The sequence below is a fragment of the Podarcis gaigeae genome (genome assembly GCF_964106915.1).
Source record: "Podarcis gaigeae genome assembly, chromosome: 8".
NCBI classification, from domain to species: domain Eukaryota; kingdom Metazoa; phylum Chordata; class Lepidosauria; order Squamata; family Lacertidae; genus Podarcis; species Podarcis gaigeae.
Window position 1 is genome coordinate 3,244,451 of NC_139684.1, and position 20,483 is coordinate 3,264,933.

At 46.2% G+C, this 20,483-nt stretch overlaps 2 protein-coding genes across 21 annotated transcripts in view; one reads left to right on the forward strand and one right to left on the reverse strand.

Annotated features, from left to right (window-relative positions):
• Positions 1-15,794, forward strand: part of LOC310851180 (oxaloacetate tautomerase fahd2, mitochondrial) — a 17,542-nt gene extending 1,748 nt beyond the window's left edge. Inside the window, exons 2-8 of the mRNA XM_083753408.1 lie at positions 3,603-3,868; positions 5,275-5,491; positions 6,272-6,331; positions 7,255-7,417; positions 8,967-9,075; positions 10,825-10,912; positions 15,359-15,794. Coding sequence (XP_083609534.1) covers positions 3,609-3,868; positions 5,275-5,491; positions 6,272-6,331; positions 7,255-7,417; positions 8,967-9,075; positions 10,825-10,912; positions 15,359-15,421 — 960 coding nt within the window. The 5' untranslated portion in view covers positions 3,603-3,608 and the 3' untranslated portion in view covers positions 15,422-15,794. The remainder of the gene's footprint in view (positions 1-3,602; positions 3,869-5,274; positions 5,492-6,271; positions 6,332-7,254; positions 7,418-8,966; positions 9,076-10,824; positions 10,913-15,358) is intronic.
• Positions 15,795-16,346: 552 nt separating this feature from the next.
• The window catches only part of GPAT2 (glycerol-3-phosphate acyltransferase 2, mitochondrial), an 88,701-nt gene continuing 84,564 nt past the window's right edge, over positions 16,347-20,483 (reverse strand). For all 20 annotated transcript variants that reach the window (XM_083753220.1, XM_083753222.1, XM_083753230.1 and 17 more), the window contains 3 exons: positions 19,601-19,666; positions 17,786-17,841; positions 16,347-16,795 (listed from right to left, as the gene is read on the reverse strand). In XM_083753220.1, the coding sequence (XP_083609346.1) occupies positions 16,679-16,795; positions 17,786-17,841; positions 19,601-19,666 (239 nt within the window). In that variant the 3' untranslated portion in view covers positions 16,347-16,678. The remainder of the gene's footprint in view (positions 16,796-17,785; positions 17,842-19,600; positions 19,667-20,483) is intronic.

Genomic DNA, 20,483 nt, shown 5'->3' on the forward strand with positions numbered 1-20,483 from the left:
CATCATTAACCAGCAATTTATCACCTTGTTTACAATCTTATTCTATAAATTTCCAATCTTGTGTCCCTAACTTTGAATACTTTTGTCTAATTCTTAAATACCTAGTTTATATACGATATCTATTCAAAATTTATCTTTCTCTTAAAAACTCACTCATTCTCATATTCTTTTCAACTAGCTTAATGGTGCCCTGTTATTTTCAATCTCACATCCTTCTTAACACTCATATAATTTACAATATTTTTGTAGATAGTCCTTAAATTTCTTCCAATCCTCTTCCACTGCTTCTTCTCCCAGGTCTCTGATTCTGCCGGTCATTTCTGCTAGTTCCATATAGTCCATCAGTTGCATCTGCCATTCTTCCAGCGTGGGCAAATCTTGGGTTTTCCAGTATTTGGTGACAAGTATCCTTGCTGCTATTGTTGCATACATAAAAAATGTTCGGTCCTTCTTTAACACCCTCTGGCCAACAATGCCCAAAAGGAAGGCCTCTGGTTTCTTAGGAAAGGTATACTTAAATACCTTTTTCAGCTCATTATATATCATTTCCCAGAAAGCCTTAACCCTGGGGCAAGTCCACCAGAGGTGAAAGAACGTTCCTTCAGTTTCCTTACATTTCCAACACTTATTATCAGACAGGTGATATATTTTTGCAAGCTTGACTGGGGTCATGTACCACCTATATAACATTTTCATAATATTTTCTTTCAAGGCATTACATGCCTTTCCCAGTTGTCAAACATGATATTATACCCAATATCCTGTGCCCATTTTATCATACCTGATTTAACCGTTTCATCCTGTGTGTTCTATTTTAACAGCAAGTTGTACATTCTTGAGAGTACCTTAGTCTTAGGTTCTAACAATTCTGTTTCCAACTTCGATTTTTCCACCTGGAAACCTATCTTTTTATCCAATTTAAAAACCTCTTTAATTTGAGCATAATGTAACCAATCTCGCACTTTATCTTTTAGTTTCTCCAAACTCTGCAGCCTCCAATCTTTTTCTAATAATTCCCAATACTTCGGCAATTTGGCCTCCATATTGGGTCTTTTCAGAGCCTTAGCCTCCATAGGTGACAACCACCTTGGGGTCTTGTTTTCTAGTAGGTCCTTATATTTTGTCCAGACATTAAACACTGCTTTCCTGACAATATGGTTCTTAAAAGTCTTATGAATTTTAACCTTGTCATACCACAAAAACAATTACTTACCCACAAACAATTACTTGCTGCCTTATACTCAGTACTTATTACTATATCTTTATATACATTATACATTTATATACTATATACATTTCTTTATCTACTTTTTTTCTTACTATCCTTCCCTTGCTTATACTTCAAGACCTGCTCATGATTACATTTGGCTAGAGGAATTTCCATTCTTCCATACTTTTTTCTTCATTTTTGTCTTTTATTTTCGCCATCAATCTTGCCATCTCCACATATCCTATTAACTTCAAAACCTGTTCCTCTTTTATTGGTACCTTGCCTTCTTTCCATTTCTGTGCGTACAGAACTCTGTCTGCTGTGGTTGCAGATATAAACAAATTGACCATATTTTTTAGGACTTCTAATCCTGTTATTCCTAATAAGACTGCTTCAGGCTTCTTGGGAATAGTGATTTTAAAAATCTTTTTTAAGTCATTATGTTTCGTTTTCCAGAAGCCTGTTGCTTTTTTTACAAGTCCATCACATATGGGAAAAAAGTCCCTTCTGCCTGCTGGCACTTCCAACATTTGTTCAACACAGTCTTGTACATCTTGGCTCACTTACTCGGTGTTAGGTACCACCTGTATATCATTTTCATTAATTTTCATTTAATGTATAACATGCTGTGAATTTCATATCTACTTTCTATAATTTTTCCCATGCTGCTATATCAATATTCTGACCCAAATCCTTAGCTCATTGCATCATTGTTGACATAGCCAGCTTATATTTTGTTTCCCATTCTAACAAGAGCTTGTACATTTTTGAAATCAAATTTTCTTTGCCTTCTTTGTTTTGCAAAACCAAGTTTCTTATCTTTCTTATTTAGCTGATGGTACTGAAACTACCCCATTACCCACTCCTGGAATTCTTCTTGTTTTTCCAGTTTGCAACCCCCCACAAGAGAATTTTAATACATCCCGTAAGTATCCCATCCTGCTGTCATATTTAATTCCTGTTGGGCACTTGCCTTCAATGGAGCTAACCACCATGGTGTTTTCCTTTCTAAAATATCTCTATATTGGGTCCAAACACCATATAGGCTTCTTATAACATGATTTTAAAATTCATTTCATACCATAAGTGGGCGTGCCACCCATAACTTTCTAAATCCAACTGTCTAGTGTTATTCATTGTTAGCCATTCCTCCAACCAGGTTAAACATGAAGCTTCATAATACAATTTCAAATCCGACATTTCAAATTCCCTTGCATCTACTAATATTTTATATTTAATTCTTGTTTTTCCCCCTTGCTAGATAGAGAGTTCTTTTTGCCATTGTTTAAGACAACTCATTTTATGTATTACTGGGATGGTCTGAAAAAGAAAACTCAAGCAATGCATTCATTTTTATGGAAGAATTTCTTCCCAAAACTCTATTCTTAACCATCTACACAAGTCAAATTTCATGCTGTTCCACACTTTAATGTAGTTATTTTATACAACATTGCATTTTTACTTGTTATCCAAATACCTTTCTACCTTTAAGCCACTCTTTGCTTGTAATATTTTGTTTATCTATATTTTTAACCAACAGTTTTGCTTTATCCTTATTTATATAAAATCCTGCAAGATCACCATACTGCTTTATCATTTTTAATATCTTCATTACATTTTCCACATTACATTTTAATACCTTCATTACATTTGTCCAGAAAAAGAACTACATCACCTGCAAATACCTTTAATTTATAATTTTGTTGCCCTAATTGGACATCCTGTGCCTCTGTACTTTCTCTTATCTTTCTACATAATACTTCTAATATCAAAAGAAACATACAACATTCTCCCCCAAATCATGGTCTTCCCACACTTTCCCCTCCCTCCCTCGGTCTGGATTTTCTCACCAGAGTTTTCCTTCTCCTGGATGAGCTTAGGCTGTGGATCCCTGAGGTGAAGCTTCTGTTTTCATACTTCCAGTCATTCTTTGCATAGAGGCACCTTCATAATATGGGGCAGGGCTCCATCCAATCTCTGCCTTGCCCCTCTTCCTCTTCCTCCTCCTCCTGCATTTTCTTGCCAGGTCCTTGCACATCATTTCTAGCCATTGATCTTTGATTGAAATCCTTCCCTTGTCCGACTTCTGATGCCACCCAGGTGCCTTTGCCCTAGTTCCGTGTGAACTGCCACTGTTGAAAAGTATTTGTATTCAAGGTATTTGAAGAAGAATATTCAGCAGGACTCCCCTTCTTGGCCTTCAGCAGCTGGACTCAACAGATCTTTGACTGCCTCTCAAATGTGGTGCTGTGCCTCCAGACCAGCTTCCTTCCCTACAAAGGGGAATTGCATTGCAGTATTTCCTAGTGGCTGCTCTTCCTCTTCCGGCAGCTCCTCCAACTGTGCCCCTTGGACTGCTTTCTCTGAGCCTGCTTTCTCCACCTCCCTGCAGGTGTGGATGCTGTGCCAGCTGCAAATACCCCTTCTGGTGGGTCTCAGGCCAAGCTGGAAGAAGTTAGGGTCCAGGTGTGTGTCCCACCTGAGCGGGGCCATGAGGCTGGTCCAGTTCCATCCTAAGGAGTCTGCAGCAGAGCCCCGGATCGGGCTGGAGAAGGATGGAGGGGACGTGGTGGACCTGAACGCCTTTGACCCCTCTCTGCCCAACAACATGCGCGCCTTCTTGGAAGGAGGAGATGCAGCCCTCACTGTTGCTAAAAGGTACCTGGAGGTCTTCAGGGTCATAAAAGGACCTCTGGCTGGTGGAGGGAGGAAGCCAAGGGGAGCAAAATCTGGGTCATTGGAGCTTTGGGGTGGGGCAAAGGGTGGTGGAGGAGGAGGAGGTGGAGAGCTGTCAGAATAAGGAATGGGACAGGGCCAAGCAGGGTGGTTTTGTGAAGGGTTCACTGAAGCCTCCACACCAGCATCGGAGACCCTCAGGCCCAGGCATCGCCCTCGGTGGCCTTGCTTCACACCCTTGGGGAGTGTTTTTGCCTGCCTGGAAGGTGCCTTTGTCTTGAAATGAACTCTGGTCATTGCTTGTGTTTGCCTGGGTGCAGGATTGAGAGGCGTGTGTGAGTGCATGCAGAAACTTGCTTAATGTACAAAGGTTGCATTTGTATTCATTGCTGCACCCACTTTTGCCGCTGGCCCCATCTGGGACTGGCAGGTGGCTCCCCAAGGTTGTTGAGAAGGGAATGTGGTCCTGAGGCAGAGAAAGGCCCCCACCCCTTCTGTAAAAACAAGGCCCATGCCCAGGGTCTTAAGAGTAGTATCCAGCGACTGGGTTGCTGTATCTACCTGAGACAAAGAATGAGATGGTGCCCCCACCTTTCAGGCCTCGAAGCTGACTGGGCTGGTGCCTCCTGTTACAATCCTGGCAACAGGGCATTGTGTCCTGTACCACACCTGAGGAAAGTAGGCTAGCTATGGGGTGCAGACAGGCTACATGGCACACACAGCTCTGATCTTTAACTTTGGGGTTGCCAGCATGACGCCCATGGGTGCATTGGCACCCTTGAGGTCTTCTTCTAGCACCCACAAAGCCTCTGATTCTCTCCCCTCCCCCTTGGTTGTGAGGTGGTGTTTATATTTTCCTCCCTTTGGTATGTAGAGCTGAAGGAAGAGCAACATTTTCCCACTTCTGCTTTCAGCTCTATGTGCTTTTCAAGGCTCAGATTAAATCTGTTGGAAATAACTTTTACCCAGATCCCTTGGGAAAGCAAAGCAGGGGCACACACACACTTTCTCAGAGAAGTGTGCACTGATCATGTGCAAGGGTGGTGGGGATGGAACAGAGAGGGGGGTATCCATAGCTTTTACTTAGAAATCCAAATCTGCTCACAGGCATAAAAAGGTTGGCAAGCCATCTAACAGGAGGTTACAGGCAGGGGGTTGAGGAGGAATAACTAGCAGGGCTGTCGGCCACCCAGCATCTCCTCACTCTGCCTAACGGAAGGGGTGGCTAGTCTGTGAAAAGGGCTTGCCAGGCATTGGAAACAACAAAGGAGATTTCAAAACCTGCTTGCAATGCTGAAGCTGCAGCAAGCTCTCGCTCTCTGCCACCTTGCCTGGCACTGTCTGGGGTCCCCACTTGAGATGCCTCTGTCTCCATCTTCTGCCCACAGAGCGCAGGAGTCTGGCCAGCATGTCCTTCCCCGATCCAAGGTGACCCTCTTGGCTCCTGTCACGAACCCAGACAAGGTGATCTGTGTTGGGATGAACTATGTGGATCATTGCCTGGAGCAGAATGTCAAAATCCCCAAGGAGCCCATAATCTTCAGCAAGTTCAGCAGCTCCATCGTGGGTCCCTACGACAACATCATCCACCCAGCAGAGAGCGAAGTAAATGGGGCTGGGTTTTCCAAGACTATCTGGGGACCCAAGGTTGAAGAATACTGCCGTGACCCTTCCTTAGCCTAGAATCCTGATGGGTTAAGAACGTAAGAGCCTGCTACATCAGGCCAAAGGGGACTCATCTAGTCCATCATGCTGTTCTCACTGTGGCCAGCCACATGTCTGTGAGAAGCCCACAAGCAGGATGTGAGCAAGACTGCTCTCCCCACCGTTGTTTCTGATGTCCAGCTGTGGAGGCAGAGCTTAGCCATCATGGCAGGTAGCCTTTGATAGCCTTGACATAAGAAGAGCTTGCCAATGGTTCATCTTTAGTCCACCATCCTGGTCTTACAGTGGCCAGACCTATGCCCATGGGAAGCACACAAGCTCAGTGGTGTCCTAATTTCACTAGGGGGGTGGCTTCCACAAGAGAAGGTATGGGGAGCCAGCATGGTACTTGTGGCCCCAGTGCTATCAGTTGCACCACAAGAAGAGCTTGGCTGCTGGATCAGACCAAAGACCCATCTAGTCCAGCATCATCTTCTCACATTGCCCGGCCAGATGCCTCTGGGAAGCTCGCAAGCAGGACCTGAGGACCATAGCAGCACTTACCCCATGGGCAATTCCCACCAACTCCGATAAATGCCATGGGTGGCCTCCTGAAGGCAGCATGGAACATTGGGAGAATAGTCCAAGTCAGGTTCCTGTGTGTCTTCTCCCTGCTGGCCTTGCTAGTCTAGCACTGATCTATCAGGTGCCAAGACTGACCTTGCCTGTTCCCTCTTCTAGCAAGTGGACTGGGAGGTGGAGCTGGCCTTCATCATTGGGAAGAAAGGAAAACACATCCAGGTAAGCCAGATGTCAGCAGTTTGCACCACATTGGGACCTGTGGTTTTGTTTTGATCTTATAGCTCGCCCTTTCCCGGGTGCCCAGGGCAGGGAGCTGCAGAATTAACACTGCACATATCTACTCAGAAGTAAGTTCCATTGTTTTGTGTGGTATAGCCAAGTTAGTGGGTGCAGGATTGTATCCTAAAATGGCTGTGTTGTTGGTATCTAGCACCATCCATGTCTTCAATGCTTTGCAGTTTCATAAATAATAAAAATTGCCTTGTAATTTTACCAAGGTGTTCATAATCGCATAACCTCTGCTCACGTGACAAAATTTGGGACTATGTCCTGGGCATCCAGTTCTTTCCTGCCATTTAAAATTTAGCACAACATGATAGTGCATCAATCAAAACACCACAGTTCCATAAAGCATCTGGTCTTGCAGTGTGAAAGGAATGCCATAAATTGGGACTGAAGTACCAGCATTATAACCATTAAAACTAACACAATAAACACTATGTCTGAATGCAGCCCTAGATTACATCCCGAGTGGGAAGTAAGGCCTGCCCCCATTCAGGAATTTCCAAAGATTCATTCAGTGGTATTTATTAGTTTAGTATTATGTTTATATCCAACCTTTCTTCCAAGGAGCTCAAGGTGGTGTGCATGGGTCTCCTCATTTTATTCTTGTGCATATGATAACCAGGTTTGATGTGTAAAATATTGTTAAGCACAGGCGAGAGCGAAGAAAGAGTAGAAAAGGAATATGCCTGTGCAGAAGTGGGGAGGAGGAGGAGAATAAAGCCATACCATTAGCAAACACTAAATAGCCTGTTAGTTCCCATGGCAATATCACTTGATAAAGGAAGTGCCCATTAACCTTTTCTTCTCCAGCCCCCAGTTTCACAGCGATATTGTTGCATCTTGCTTCTCTCCTCCAGGAGTCAGATGCCATGAGCCATGTAGCTGGGTTCACCGTTGCCCATGATGTGAGTGCCAGAGACTGGCAGATGCAGAAAAATGGAAAGCAGTGGCTTCTGGGGAAGACCTTCGACACCTTCTGCCCCCTGGGACCAGCCCTGGTCACCAAGGATTCCATCTCAGGTTTGTCCCCTTTTTCTTTTTGCCTCCAGGGTTTGAGGAGAGGACAAGCCTGTCTCAGGATCCCTTCCCAGCTGCTCTAAATTTTGCATCTCCTAGAACCCTCTTGGGCAACCTGTGGGTCACCTGAGGACCACCAAGGCTCTCTGACCAAGCTCTGTCCTCCTCCTCCTTCTATCACTGTTGCTCCTGCCTGCCTTGATTTCTTGGCCTACTGTTCATGGTGTATCCATCTGTGCAGAGATGCATTTTTTTGGTTTGAGGTTGCAGAAATGCAATGTCCTTACAATAGAAGTACAGATGGAAAAACATCCAGGGTCACGTGTGCACCACATGCCTGCACCCATAGTCTGAATAAGTCATCAGTTGTGCTGACTCAGCTGCACTGAATTTTTTTTTTTTAATTGCTGCAGTACTTCAGTGGAGGTGGGTCAAACATGATCAGGGGTTCCACAGTATCGCTTGTTGAGGGTTCATCCTGATACGTTCACACGGAGTTGGTACAACATTGGCAGCCAGCGGTGCTTCTCCTGCGCTTTCCAGTGCAGTTTAGAAAAGTGGTGGGAAGGCTTAGCCTTGTATCTATGCTGCCTGCTTGTTTTTGTATTTCTGTACATTCTTTTATTCTCAATAAAATTGTATTTTATTTTATTTTTAAAAAAGAAGTGATGCGATGATTGCATTGCAAAGTGCAGGATTATAACCAAATTTTGTGTGAATAAACAGCCCATGTGAAATGAAAAACCCTCCGTGGTGCTGTCCCAGGCTACTGCTCTCTTGCCTCTTTGTAAGGGCAGTTTCCCACATTGCCTCACTTCAGCAAGAACAGTCTGAGTCTCAGCAGCTTCCCAGGCCTCTGGACGCACAGCCCAACCTATGATGACCGTCCGGCAGGTTTGTTAGCTGGATGCATCTCTTGGATGTAAAGGGGATGCTGCCATGGGAACACACACTAGTTCCTACTGGACTGCAGCTGCATTGCAGCCAGAGGTTTCTAAAGTGCTTGCAGTAATGTCTCTGCAGTTACGATGTACATTAATAACACAAGTGCCCCGGCGACCCCGCAGTTGAACGGATAAGACTGCAGGGTTCCATCGTTCTTTCCTGATTTTAGCACAGAATGCTTTTGTTAGAGCAAATCCATAAGGGCCTTATGAGGAAGTGGGTGCAGCTCAGTGGTAGAGCATCTGCTTTGCATGCAGAAGGTCCCAGGTTCAGTCCTCAACATCTCCAGGTAAGGGTGGGAATGCCCCCCTCTGAACCCCTGGAGAGCCCCTGCTGGTCAGGATAGGCAATGCTGAGCTAGGTGGACATAGGGAAACTTCTGTGGGATAGCTCACGTACCGGTAGAGCATGAGACTCTCAATGACAGGGTCATGGTGTTTGAGCCCCACTCTGGGCAAAAAGATTCTTGCATTGCAGGGAGTTGGACTAGATGACCCCCGTGGTCCCTGCCAACTCTGCAATTCTATGATTCCCATTTTCATAAATGCTGTGCCTTCTCTTTTGTGTGTGATTTCATGTTGCTCTCTGCTCTTGTTGCTACCACCAGACCCCCACAACCTGGGCATCCGCTGTCGAGTGAATGGGGAGCTTGTCCAGAACAGCAGCACCAGCCAGTTGATATTCAAGACGGAGGCACTTGTTGCATGGGTTTCCAAGTAGGTGCTCTCCATGACCCCCGTCTCCTCCTCAACTACTGTTGTCTATGCTCTGGTAACCTCGAGGTTAGATTACTGCAATGCGTTATATGTAGGGCAGCCTCTGATGACAGTTCAGAAACTTCAACTGGTGTAGAATTCAGCAGCTGGGTTGCTCACTGGGGCAACACCATCAACGACTTGGATGATGGACTCAAGGGCATCCTGATCAAATTTGCAGATGACACCAAACTGGGAGGGGTGGCTAACACCCCAGAGGACAGGATCACACTTCAAAACGACCTTGACAGATTAGAGAACTGGGCCAAAACAAACAAGATTAATTTTAACAGGGAGAAATGTAAAGTATTGCACTTGGGCAAAAAAAATGAGAGGCACAAATACAAGATGGGTGACACCTGGCTTGAGAGCAGTACATGTGAAAAGGATCTAGGAGTCTTGGTTGACCACAAACTTGACATGAGCCAACAGTGTGACGCGGCAGCTAAAAAAGCCAATGCAATTCTGGGCTGCATCAATAGGAGTATAGCATCTAGATCAAGGGAAGTAATAGTGCCACTGTATTCTGCTCTGGTCAGACCTCACCTGGAGTACTGTGTCCAGTTCTGGGCACCACAGTTCAAGAAGGACACTGACAAACTGGAACGTGTCCAGAGGAGGGCAACCAAAATGGTCAAAGGCCTGGAAACGATGCCTTATGAGGAACGGCTAAGGGAGCTGGGCATGTTTAGCCTGGAGAAGAGGAGGTTAAGGGGTGATATGATAGCCATGTTCAAATATATAAAAGGATGTCACATAGAGGAGGGAGAAAGGTTGTTTTCTGCTGCTCCAGAGAAGCGGACACGGAGCAATGGATCCAAACTACAAGAAAGAAGATTCCACCTCAACATTAGGAAGAACTTCCTGACAGTAAGAGCTGTTCGACAGGGGAATTTGCTGCCAAGGAGAACGGACCTTTTCTGCAGTGGCCCCCTGCCTGTGGAATGCTCTCCCCAGGGAAGTTCACCTGACGCCTTCATTATACACCTTTAGGCGTCTGGCAGAAATGTTTCTTTAACTAAGCCTTTGGCTGATTGACAACCAATGCCATTTTAAACGTTATGGGATGGGGAGGGGTGGTTATTGATTTGTTTTGTTGTTATACTTGTTCTTATTATGTATTTTGTGTTTTTATCCAGTATTTTTATGTTGTGTACTGCCCTGAGATCTACAGATGGTATATGGTACCAAATTAATTACCATATTTTTCCGTGTATATTTCCCCCCTATTTTTTCAAGTTTAAAATTGGGGGTCATCTTATACATGGGTAGTGCATATGGGGGATTTCTTTATTTGGAGTCCCCCCCAAAATAGGGGTTGTATTATACACGGGGGCGTGTTATACATGGAAGAATACAGTGTGCCTTCAGTATCCCTAGAGCGTCTCCAACCTCTGTTGAGCCTGGACACTGAGGTCCACCTCCGAGGATCTTCTGGCAGTTCCCTCATTATGAAAAGTGAAGTTCTGGGGAACCAGGCAGAGGGCCTTCTCAGCAGTGGCACCTTCCCTGTGGAATGCCCTTCCATCAGATGTCAAGATAAGGAACTACACAACTTTTAGAAGATATCTTAAGGCAGCCTTGTATCTGGAACTTTTTAATGTTTGATGTTTTAGTATGTTTTTATATGTGCTGGAAGGCGCCCAGATGGATGGGGTATAAAAAAATTAATTTTTAATAATAAATCTTGCTCTGGCCTGTTTTTGGCAGGTTCGTCACCCTGTACCCAGGAGACGTCTTCCTCACAGGGACTCCCCCGGGTGTTGGAGTTTTCCGGAAGCCCCCCATCTTTCTTAAGGTGAGCCCTGTTCCCATTTAATTTGTAGGCTCTGCCAGCATCTTCCCTTGTTTAAGCTCTTTTGATTGGAGGATTGGCAGGGCTGCTTATTTTCCCTTTGTAGCATTTTGACATTCTGAACCAGGCAGCAGCTGTGAGGTCATCCCATAAAGCCAATAGACTAGCCCTTCAGTTCTTCGGCCTCTGGCTGGGCATTGCAAGGGCCACAGGAAGGCACCAGATCTTCCTCTCTGAGGGCCAAGAGACTTTTGACCTTGGAAGGGCAGATCCCTCTGCATTGCTTGGGGAACAGATGCCTCCACTGTGGGGCATAATGCTTATCAAGGGGTGGATCCAGCATCTCCTGTTCTCTCAACACTGGAGAGGAAACTCAGTTGTACAGTGGTGCCTCGCAAGACGAAATTAATTCGTTCTGCGAGTTTTTTCGTCTAGCGAATTTTTCGTTTTGCGAAGCACGAAATCCCATAGGAATGCATTGAAATTCAATTAATGCGTTCCTATGGTCAAAAAAAGTCCAAACAAAGCCAAATTTGGTACAACAAGAGTTTATTAACTGCTCTTTAAAGTCACACATACTGTAAAGAGCATTTCAAAAATTGAAGGAACAATAAATTAAGTTTCTAAACATGACAGAAAAACATTTAAAAATCAACAAAGTGTACGGTACATTTTCTAAGACTCTGGGGGACCACTCGAAGAAGGTTCCTCTTCCACTCTTTGCTTCTTGCTGAAGAACCTGTCCATGGTCTGCTGCTTCATCCGCCTTTTCAGCACCTCCCTGAAAGGCGACGTGATCCTCGTATCAAAAGTGTTCCCAAGGTCATTTGCCAGGTCCTTGTCAGGGTGGTGCTGCTGTGTAAAAGCCTGCACATCCTTCCACTTTACGCAAATGTCCCTCAGTTCTTTGGAGGACAGCCGTTCCTCAGTTGCTTCCTCCTCTTCCAGCAAGGCCTGCTCCTGCGCAGCCACTGCCTGCAGTTCGACCAGCTCCTGGGTGGTCAGCTCGTGGTCGTGCTCCTCCACCAACTTGCTGACGTCCTCCTCTGTGACCTCCAGGCCCATGGTCCTCCCCAAGGCAACAGTGTCCTGCACCACTGTTGACTCTGGTGCATCAGAGTCACTTGGTGCCACACAGTCCGGCCACAGGCTGCGCCAAGCGCAATTCAGATTTCTCTGGCTGATCCTGTTCCAGGCCGTGGTGATCATCTTCAAGCAGGTGACGATGTCGAAGTGGTCCTTCCAGAATTCCTGCAGGGTGATGGTGGTGCAATCAGTCACCTCGAAGCATTGCCTGAAAAGCTCCTTGGTGTAGAGTTTTTTGAAATTGGCGATGACCTGCTGATCCATCGGCTGGAGCAGTGGCGTGGTGTTAGGCAGCAGGAACATGATGCTGATGAAGCTGAACTCCTCCAACAAGTCCTCCTCAAGGCCTTTAGGATGAGCAGGAGCATTGTCCATCAGAAGCAAAGCCTTCAGCGGCAGGTCGTTGTCCAGCAGGTACTGTTTGACAGCAGGGCCAAAAGCAAGATTGACCCAGTCCACAAACAGTACACGTGTGACCCAAGCCTTACTGTTGGATCGTCACATGACACTCAGCTGCTCCTTGTCGACCTTGTGTTTCTTGAAGGCCCGTGGGTTCTCCGAGTGGTACACCAGCAGGGGCTTGATCTTCAGGTCGCCGCTTGCGTTGGCACAGAAGAGCAGGGTCAGACGGTCCTTCATGGGCTTGTGGCCAGGCAACTTGGCCTCCTCCTGTGTGATGAAAGTCCTTTTGGGCATCCTCTTCCAAAACAGCCCGGTCTCGTCACAGTTGAAGACCTGCTGTGGAACGTAGCCCTCCGTCTTCACAACCTCCAGGAACTCCGCTGCAAAGTCTTCAGCCTCAGGAACATCAGAACTGGCAGCCTCTCCATGCCTGACCATGCTGTGGATTCCAGATCTTGCCTTGAACCGGTCAAACCAACCTCTGCTTGCCTTGAAGACTTCTGGCTGCTCCCGGACGAGGTCTGCGTGCAAGGCCTTGGCCTTCTCACAAATGACGGCCTCAGTCACTGTGTCCCCTGCACGCTGCTTCTCTTCTAACCAGATGAGCAGCAACTTCTCCACCTCCTCCAGAACAGCTGGGTGGTTCTTCATGATCCTGGTGACTCCCTTGGCTGCATCAGTCGCAAGGATCTTCTCCCTCATCTTCAGGATGGTCCCGATGGTCGATGGATTCCTCCCGTACTCCCTGGCGAGGTCTGTCACACGCATTCCACCGTCGTGCTTCCGGATGATCTCCTTCTTCATTTCCAGTGTCACCTTCTCCTTCTTCCTCTCGCCAGCCTCTGCAGCAGCAGTCTTCTTGGGTCCCATGGCAGCACAGCTCCTACCTTCGCACCCCCCCCCCAAAAAAAATCAGTGCTTCACATCCAAAAAATTCAAAAGCACCCAGCCACCCACCACACAGAAATTCAAACCCAAAATCCAAAAAACCCCCAAAAAGTTTTAAAAGTTTAACTTACCAAATGGCTGCAAAAGAAGTTTTTGAAAAGCTTCAAAAATCACCGAAGTCTTCAAAAACCTCAAAGAAGGCTACCACACCGCGTGCTATGAGTTGCTCCTCGAAGTCAAGTCGCAACTGCACCTCTTCAAGCAATGCACCCTGGGTATTAACGGTTTTAAGGAAAAGGAAACAAACTTGCAAGACGTTTTCGTCTTGTGAAGCAAGCCCATAGGGAAATTGGTCTTGCGAAACACCTCAAAAAACGAAAAACTCTTTCGTCTAGTGAGTTTTTCGTCTTACGAGGCATTCATCTTGCGGGGCACCACTGTATGTTGGAAGATTCAGCACAAAGAAAATAATGTCCTCCTTTGCACAGTGCAGAGTTAAATGATGGGACTCACTCCCACAAGAGGCAGCGATGGCCAACAATTTATGGAGGATAAGGCTATCAAGGGCTAGTGGCCATGACGGCAAAGTTGTGTGTCCACTGTTGGAGAAAATTTGCCTCTATGCCAGTTACTTGGACACACAATGGGGCGAGTGCTGCTGTTGCACTTGGAGTCCTGTGAGGATGGGGCCCCTTTGGGGTGTAGTGGGTGCAGTGTAAGGTTACCAGATTTCCCTCCCCCCAAGAATCTGGGAGACACTTTTTTTTTTAAGAGAAAAAAAAGTTATTTTAAACAGTTTTTTGTTGTTGTTTTTTTAAAAAAGAAGTAATATCTTCTCTTCTGTGGTCTCCTCTGTCACGCGGTCTTCCTCTGGGTCCCAGCCTGCTCTCGGAGCGCTAGCTGCCATGGAGTAGGCTTGGGTCAGGCCTGGGCTTGGCCATGTGTCCTTGCCCTCCTGGTGCTCTCCTACCTCTCCTCCTCAGCAGTGGTGCCAGCACTGGCATGGCAAGGTCGGGGCTCCCCTCTTTTTTCTCCTTCCTCTTTCTCTCTCTTCCTTCTCCTCTCCTTCTTCTCCCTGTGTCAGCTCCAGGGTTTTCCTGGCCCCGGAGCGCTGCTGGGCAGTTGGCTGGTTGCTCTCGCTCCCGGCTCAATTTGTGTCGTGGGGGGGGGGTGTCAGCAGTTCCCCCAGTTGATGCGCCGGGTGTCCCTGGTTCCCCCGCGGCAGCGGCAGTCTCAGCAGCAGTCTGCCAGCCTGGTAGCGCAATTGGCTCTGGCTGGCTTCAGGGGTTGCTCGCTGCCTGGTGCCCGCCATTTTGCCTCGATAGAAGTCCCCATATGATGTGTCTCATGCCATTGAACCAATCATGCAACATTTATTCCCTACTAATGAATCTACGACACTTAAAATATAAATCTGGAGACATTAAATGAAATCCGGGGACATTCTGGGGATGGATTTTGTCCGGGGACAGATTTGTGAATCTGGGATTGTCCCTGGGAAACGGGGATGTCTGGTAAACATAGTGTAGTGAATCCTCCCCCCCCCCCCTTATTCTCAGTGAGAGGGAAATAACTGTACTGCAGGTGGGGCTGGAGCAGGAATGGATGCAAAGCTCATCTGCCTCCACTTGTGCCCTGCTGGCAAGAGCCCAGCAGAGTATGTGGTGGTTCATCCAACTTTGCCTGCCCACCGTTAACAAAATAATTCATCTTTACCCTACAGATGCCCTATTAGCAATTGGCAACAGCATTTAGCATTTAGGGTGGGCAGTCAAAGCCCCTGTTAAGGGCTGAACACCGAAATAAACTTAAATAAAGTGGGTTTTTATAAGGAAATGTAGCCATACCAAATACTTTGTGGGGGTTTTTTTGTTTTTGGTTTTTTTGTAATATGCACTTAAAACTGCATGTTTATGAAACAGAAACATGCATTTTGATTTGTTAAAAAAAATGGGAACAAGCTTTGGAGATGGGGTGCTGCACAAGCTGGAAGTCTGCTGTTGTCTCCTGTGTGAGTGTTATATTGTTATTGCAACTTAATGTAAGAGCTGCTGTAATTCTCTTGTACCACAGAGGGGAGATGAAGTTCAGTGTGAGATCGATGAGTTGGGAACTATCCGAAACAAGGTGGCATGATGGCATCCTGCTGCATCCATTCAGGTTCTCTGGCCCTGCACAGCTGCAACGGCTCTACTTGAGTCTCCTAATCAAATCCAATCACGAGAATAGATTAAGGGATTTCTGGAATTAAGGGAACGGGGATGACTCCTCCCGGGAGTCACAAGAAGACGGAGCCTGAAAAACTGGTTCAACAGCACTGCAATTCCTGGGCATCATCTCAATGAAGAGACATGAAGGTGAGCTGAGTCTTGCCTTTCCTCTGCCAACCAGAAGTAAGAGGGAGGTCATTCATCGTCTGGTACAGAACAGGCTACAGTGGGTGGGTTTCCCCTTTGTATTGCAGAACTCTTCGATTGTTCACTCACAATAAAGCAGCTACTATCAAACTCATTGGGGGTTTGGACATTTTTTAAAGCATGGAATTTTGATTCATGGGCCACAGGTTGAAATATCTCACAAAGGGCGTGGAGGTGTTTGACCAATAGCTATGCAAGGAAGGGTCCCTTCTTCACAAGTAGATATAGTTTTTCTGTGCACAGTATGGTTCTGGCAGAAGCAGCTGCAGGTGCTGTAATTCTTCACAGCCCCTCTGCCTGAAGAGCAAAAAGGGTTCCCAGCTACGAGGGGGCAGGGAAGCCTGAGGAAGACTTGCTGTAGAGTCCTTGGAATACCTAAAGTTTGGTAACGCATCTGAATACTTGCAATTTCAAATGGATTTGGAATGCATAGCAATAGCTATTTCCCTATTTTGTCAACCTTCACTAGCATATGTCCAAAAACACATTTAAGTTACTAGCAACATGCACTGGTGGTGTGCTTGAGTTTCCACTCAAGCCTTCTCTAACCTGCTGTTGTAAGATGCAGGAGATAATGGGAGTTTTAGTCCGAAATACCTAAGGGGCGCCAGGTTGGGGAAGGACAGAGCAGGCACAGTTAAAAATGCAGTCAGAAAATATTGTTTATTACTTTCAAAGTCAGCAACAATGGCTCCCAGGGGTGGGGTGCAATCTAAATTATTTTATAAATAAAACACAAAATCATACGAACTTAACGACAAATGGATTTTAGTTCTTTACAAATTGGCCTCAACACTGGCTCACTGAAGTCCTGACATGAGAGGCAACTTTTCAACTGGGATTTCAAAAGGGTCACACACCTGTGTGAAGACAACTTTCAAAATAAAGTTAGAAGGCGTTATACCCCACCCCAACATATACACCTAGGAAGCAGAAACCACACCTTCTGGATACCATACAAGGCCCCTTGGAAACACTAACTGTAGATAAACTGCTGAATAAATTTCTCCAGCTTCTCTTGGTTCTCTTTGGCACGGAAGGTCTCAGAGAGGTGGAGAATGGGCTCCCCTTGCCCTGCTGCTTCTCTCAGCACCTAGAGTGGAAATTAAAAGAGGGGGGTTTAGCAATCCCATACCCCACTGAAGGCAGATGCAACAAGGGCTTTCCTCAGGTGAGTAGCAGCCTATGAAGTGGGTGGGGAAATTCTTTACTGTCACCTCACACATCTTATTGTGTGACGTTACTGTGGAGGGAAGAGGAGAATAGACACTGAGCAGCTCTTTTCAGAAACAGCAAGGTTTCCCCTGATACTGGCTATCGCAGCTCTCAAAGGCAAGCTGTATAGAAACCCACCAAGACAGGTGGAAGATGAAGGCAAGGAGCTGCTCCTGTGGGGGGCTCTATGCCCTCAGCCTCTGCCTGAGAGTGCCAAGCCAACACTGGCTGTACATGCGCAGGGGGTACATAGATATACATACATCATATCCTCAGTAATCCGGCAAAGGAGAAATCATTGCTAGACTCCACTGGATTTGAAAACACACAAAAAATGCACTCAAGCTGTGTAGGTGGAGTGGCTGCAAAAGTATACAGCGCTTTGGCCACGTAGCTGTATTGCAAGGAGTCACCCATGCAACTGCCTGCATTTGGCAAGATGGAACACAAGGAGTGAGGGTAGCAACAGAGGTATACAAAGTCCCTCAGGGATGGAATTTGAACATGGCCTCCCAATCAGTAGACCATTGCTGGGTGGGATCCAGGACAAGCAGGACCTGAAACTCTGGGGAAGTATAAAAAGCAGCACAAAGAGATAAGAAACAACCCACATTTTTTGTACTGTGACCATAGGGGCTAGGAAACTGCTTTTGCTTCTTAAATAAAGCAACACTTCCAAGATGTTCAGGAATGCTGCAAGATGAAATACAGGTGGCAAAATTATCTCAGATTAAGAACTGAATATAGCAATAGAGATGTGTTTGGAGAATCAGGAACACCTGAAAATGGATTGTGGAGGGCATGAAAAGGGAGATTCTGGAATCAAAGACTTTGCAAATTGGAGGGGCAGGCAAGGCAGGGCACTCACCCCCAGTTCCTTGTAGATGCGGACAGAGATGGTAGTCAGAGTTCTGCAGACACATTCTGAAAAAGTAAAATGAAATGGACAGAAAGGTTCAATGTGGGAGAAAGGACAGATGTCACCTACTCCCCAGGCAGGTTTCGAGGAGTCTAGTGGTGGCACAATTGCTGTGAGGTAATGACATCAAGCACTAGGGGGCAAAGTTGGCTTGTAAAAACTAACTTCTAAAAACTAGCTTCTAATCCAGACCCAGGGGGTTAATGTTGTGCTGGTTAAAACAATAAAGGAAATGCCATGTCAGAGCTGTTGTAACTAAGAGACTGAACATCAGATCATGAAACCTTCAGTTCAAACATTGTTTCTGTCATCAGCTCACTTGGTGGTCTTCGTGGAGTCAAAGCCTACCCCCCTCAACTGCAGTTTTGGATAATCGCCCATCACTGGGAGGATTAGAATACAGGATACAATAAGCACTTTGAACATTCAAAACACACTGTGCAAAAGCTAAGTATTGATAAGTGTTTTACTTGCTACATTTTAAGAAGGATGTAAAACAAACCTGGATAGATTTATGGGCAGAAAAAGAAGAGGGTGTTGGGAAAGCTTGTGAGGAGGAGGAAGAGTTTAAGGAACTGGGGCCTTTTCAGTGATGAGAAACACCCGTTTAAAAGGGATGGGGGAAATGGCCTTCATGTATCTAGGCTAACAGCTCTGGTTCACCACTGCCACAGGCCTCAGCATAAGAAAATGGGGTGCTTAAAATAAAAGGGTTTAAGGTAATTTCCCATTTTATGAGGTCACAAAATCCTTGTCCATCAACAAGGGCAGTTACTATCCTTTGGTATAAAGTTACTTAGGGGTAGCTCTATACTACCAAGTCTGTGTATAGTGGCTTCGCCAAAGTATCTCTGGCTTGATGGGGGCAGGGCAGCGCACATGTCAATCACAGGACATAATTATGATGTTGCAGTGCTGACAGGTGAGTTGCCCACCCCCCTTTGTACCCAAATCCCAACATCATATTTGAAAGGCGGAGCGCAAGATGCTGTTCCATGCCAATTCTTTCAACTTTTTGAGACCTGTCCTCTACTTTTCTCCCCCTGCCCGTGGTGCCGGAGGTCCAAAGGAGTGCCAGCCCTACCTGCCAGAGCCCCTAGTGCCCCCAGACCTCACCACCCTCTCCCCTTAGAGCTTCCTTCCATGAGGAGAAGGGAGGTGAGGTGGCAGCAGGCAGCCAAGACAAGCCACAAAAGAACAGTCACAACAGGCCAGGTCAGCTCTGTCCTGCTCTTTCCCTGCTCCCTCAGTCTCTGCCACGGAGGCTGAAACAGCAGTAGTGAGCTGGGCAATGGCAGCTGCAGAGCAGAGAAGTTGCTGACGAGCTGTCTCAGTTTGTCATGGCTTCCTCCATGGGCTGCCTGCTGCTGCTGTCCTCCATTGCTGCTGCTGCCCAGCAGCTCCTAGACTATTGTCATGCTGTAGTTCACAGCACCATTTGTCGGTGGCCAAGCAAACTGCCACATGACAAACCTTAGCTGCTTAGCATATTTATATACACATAACATTTCTACGGCTCTTTCAAGTGTTTAAAGTGCTTTGCAAAGTGTATTATCTAGTGGTGATCCTAACAACAATACTGTTTAAGTCAACAATATTATCTCACCATCTTGCTGGTTGGTGCATGGAATTGATGGCAGCCGAGGTGAGATTCAAACTGGGAAAGCCCCAGTTTGCAGCGCTGTCCTGCCGCCCCTGCATCACACCAGCTCTACACTTACTCGCTTGGCTTCCACATGGCCCTCTCTGGGCCTCTGCACTCACCAAAGGAAGAGTCTTCTTTTGCCTTTCGTGCCAAAAAACAGTGCAGCTTCTCCACGTACTGGGACTCTGTAGGGGACAGCAGTGCTGGTGGTCAGAAGGACACAAAGCAGAAAGCAAAGGGAGGTCACTAGCCTCAGCTGCACCATTAGCCCTGGAGAGGGATCTCTGCACCATGACAAATGTCTAAGGGTCACAGCAGCTCAAATTCTAAATATGAATCTGCAGGGTCAGAGGTTGCATCCAAAGGTAGAAAGAAACTCAACAATATCTTTGGTTTCTTTTTTAAAAAAATTCAGAATAAATCATGTGCAATCACAGTTTCAGTATAGCTTGTCAATAAACAAAAACAAAACACAGTTGATTAATGGCATCCACTTTTCCTAAGAAGCAGTGCAGGGCTTAACTAACAGAATAGTACACTGAGATGCAAGATTATAAAACAACATACACCAGGAAAAAAACCTAATCACACAACGAGCAACAGCTTTATGTACTTGCTTTATGTACCCATTACCAATATGATGCAGATGTATATTGGACTGATCCATGCATGCTACAACAAGCCTTTGCCAAACTGGTGCCCTCCAGACGTTTTTGGACTACTGCTCCCACCAGCCTTGCCCAGCACTACCAGACTGGTGAAGGCTGTGTCAAAAGATGGTGTTAGTGCTGCAAACTCAAGGAAAACCTTTGGCTTGCAAGCTCTCCTTCAACCTTCCATTTCTGTGAATCCTAGCCTGCTATTATGAAGGAACCGAGAGACAGTGGTTCAAAACAAACACTGGTGAACCAAGAGAGCTTTGTTTAGATACTGATCAGAGTTGGGGATAGCTCATCTGGTAGAACATGAGACTCTTAATCCCAGGGTCATAGGTTTGAGCCC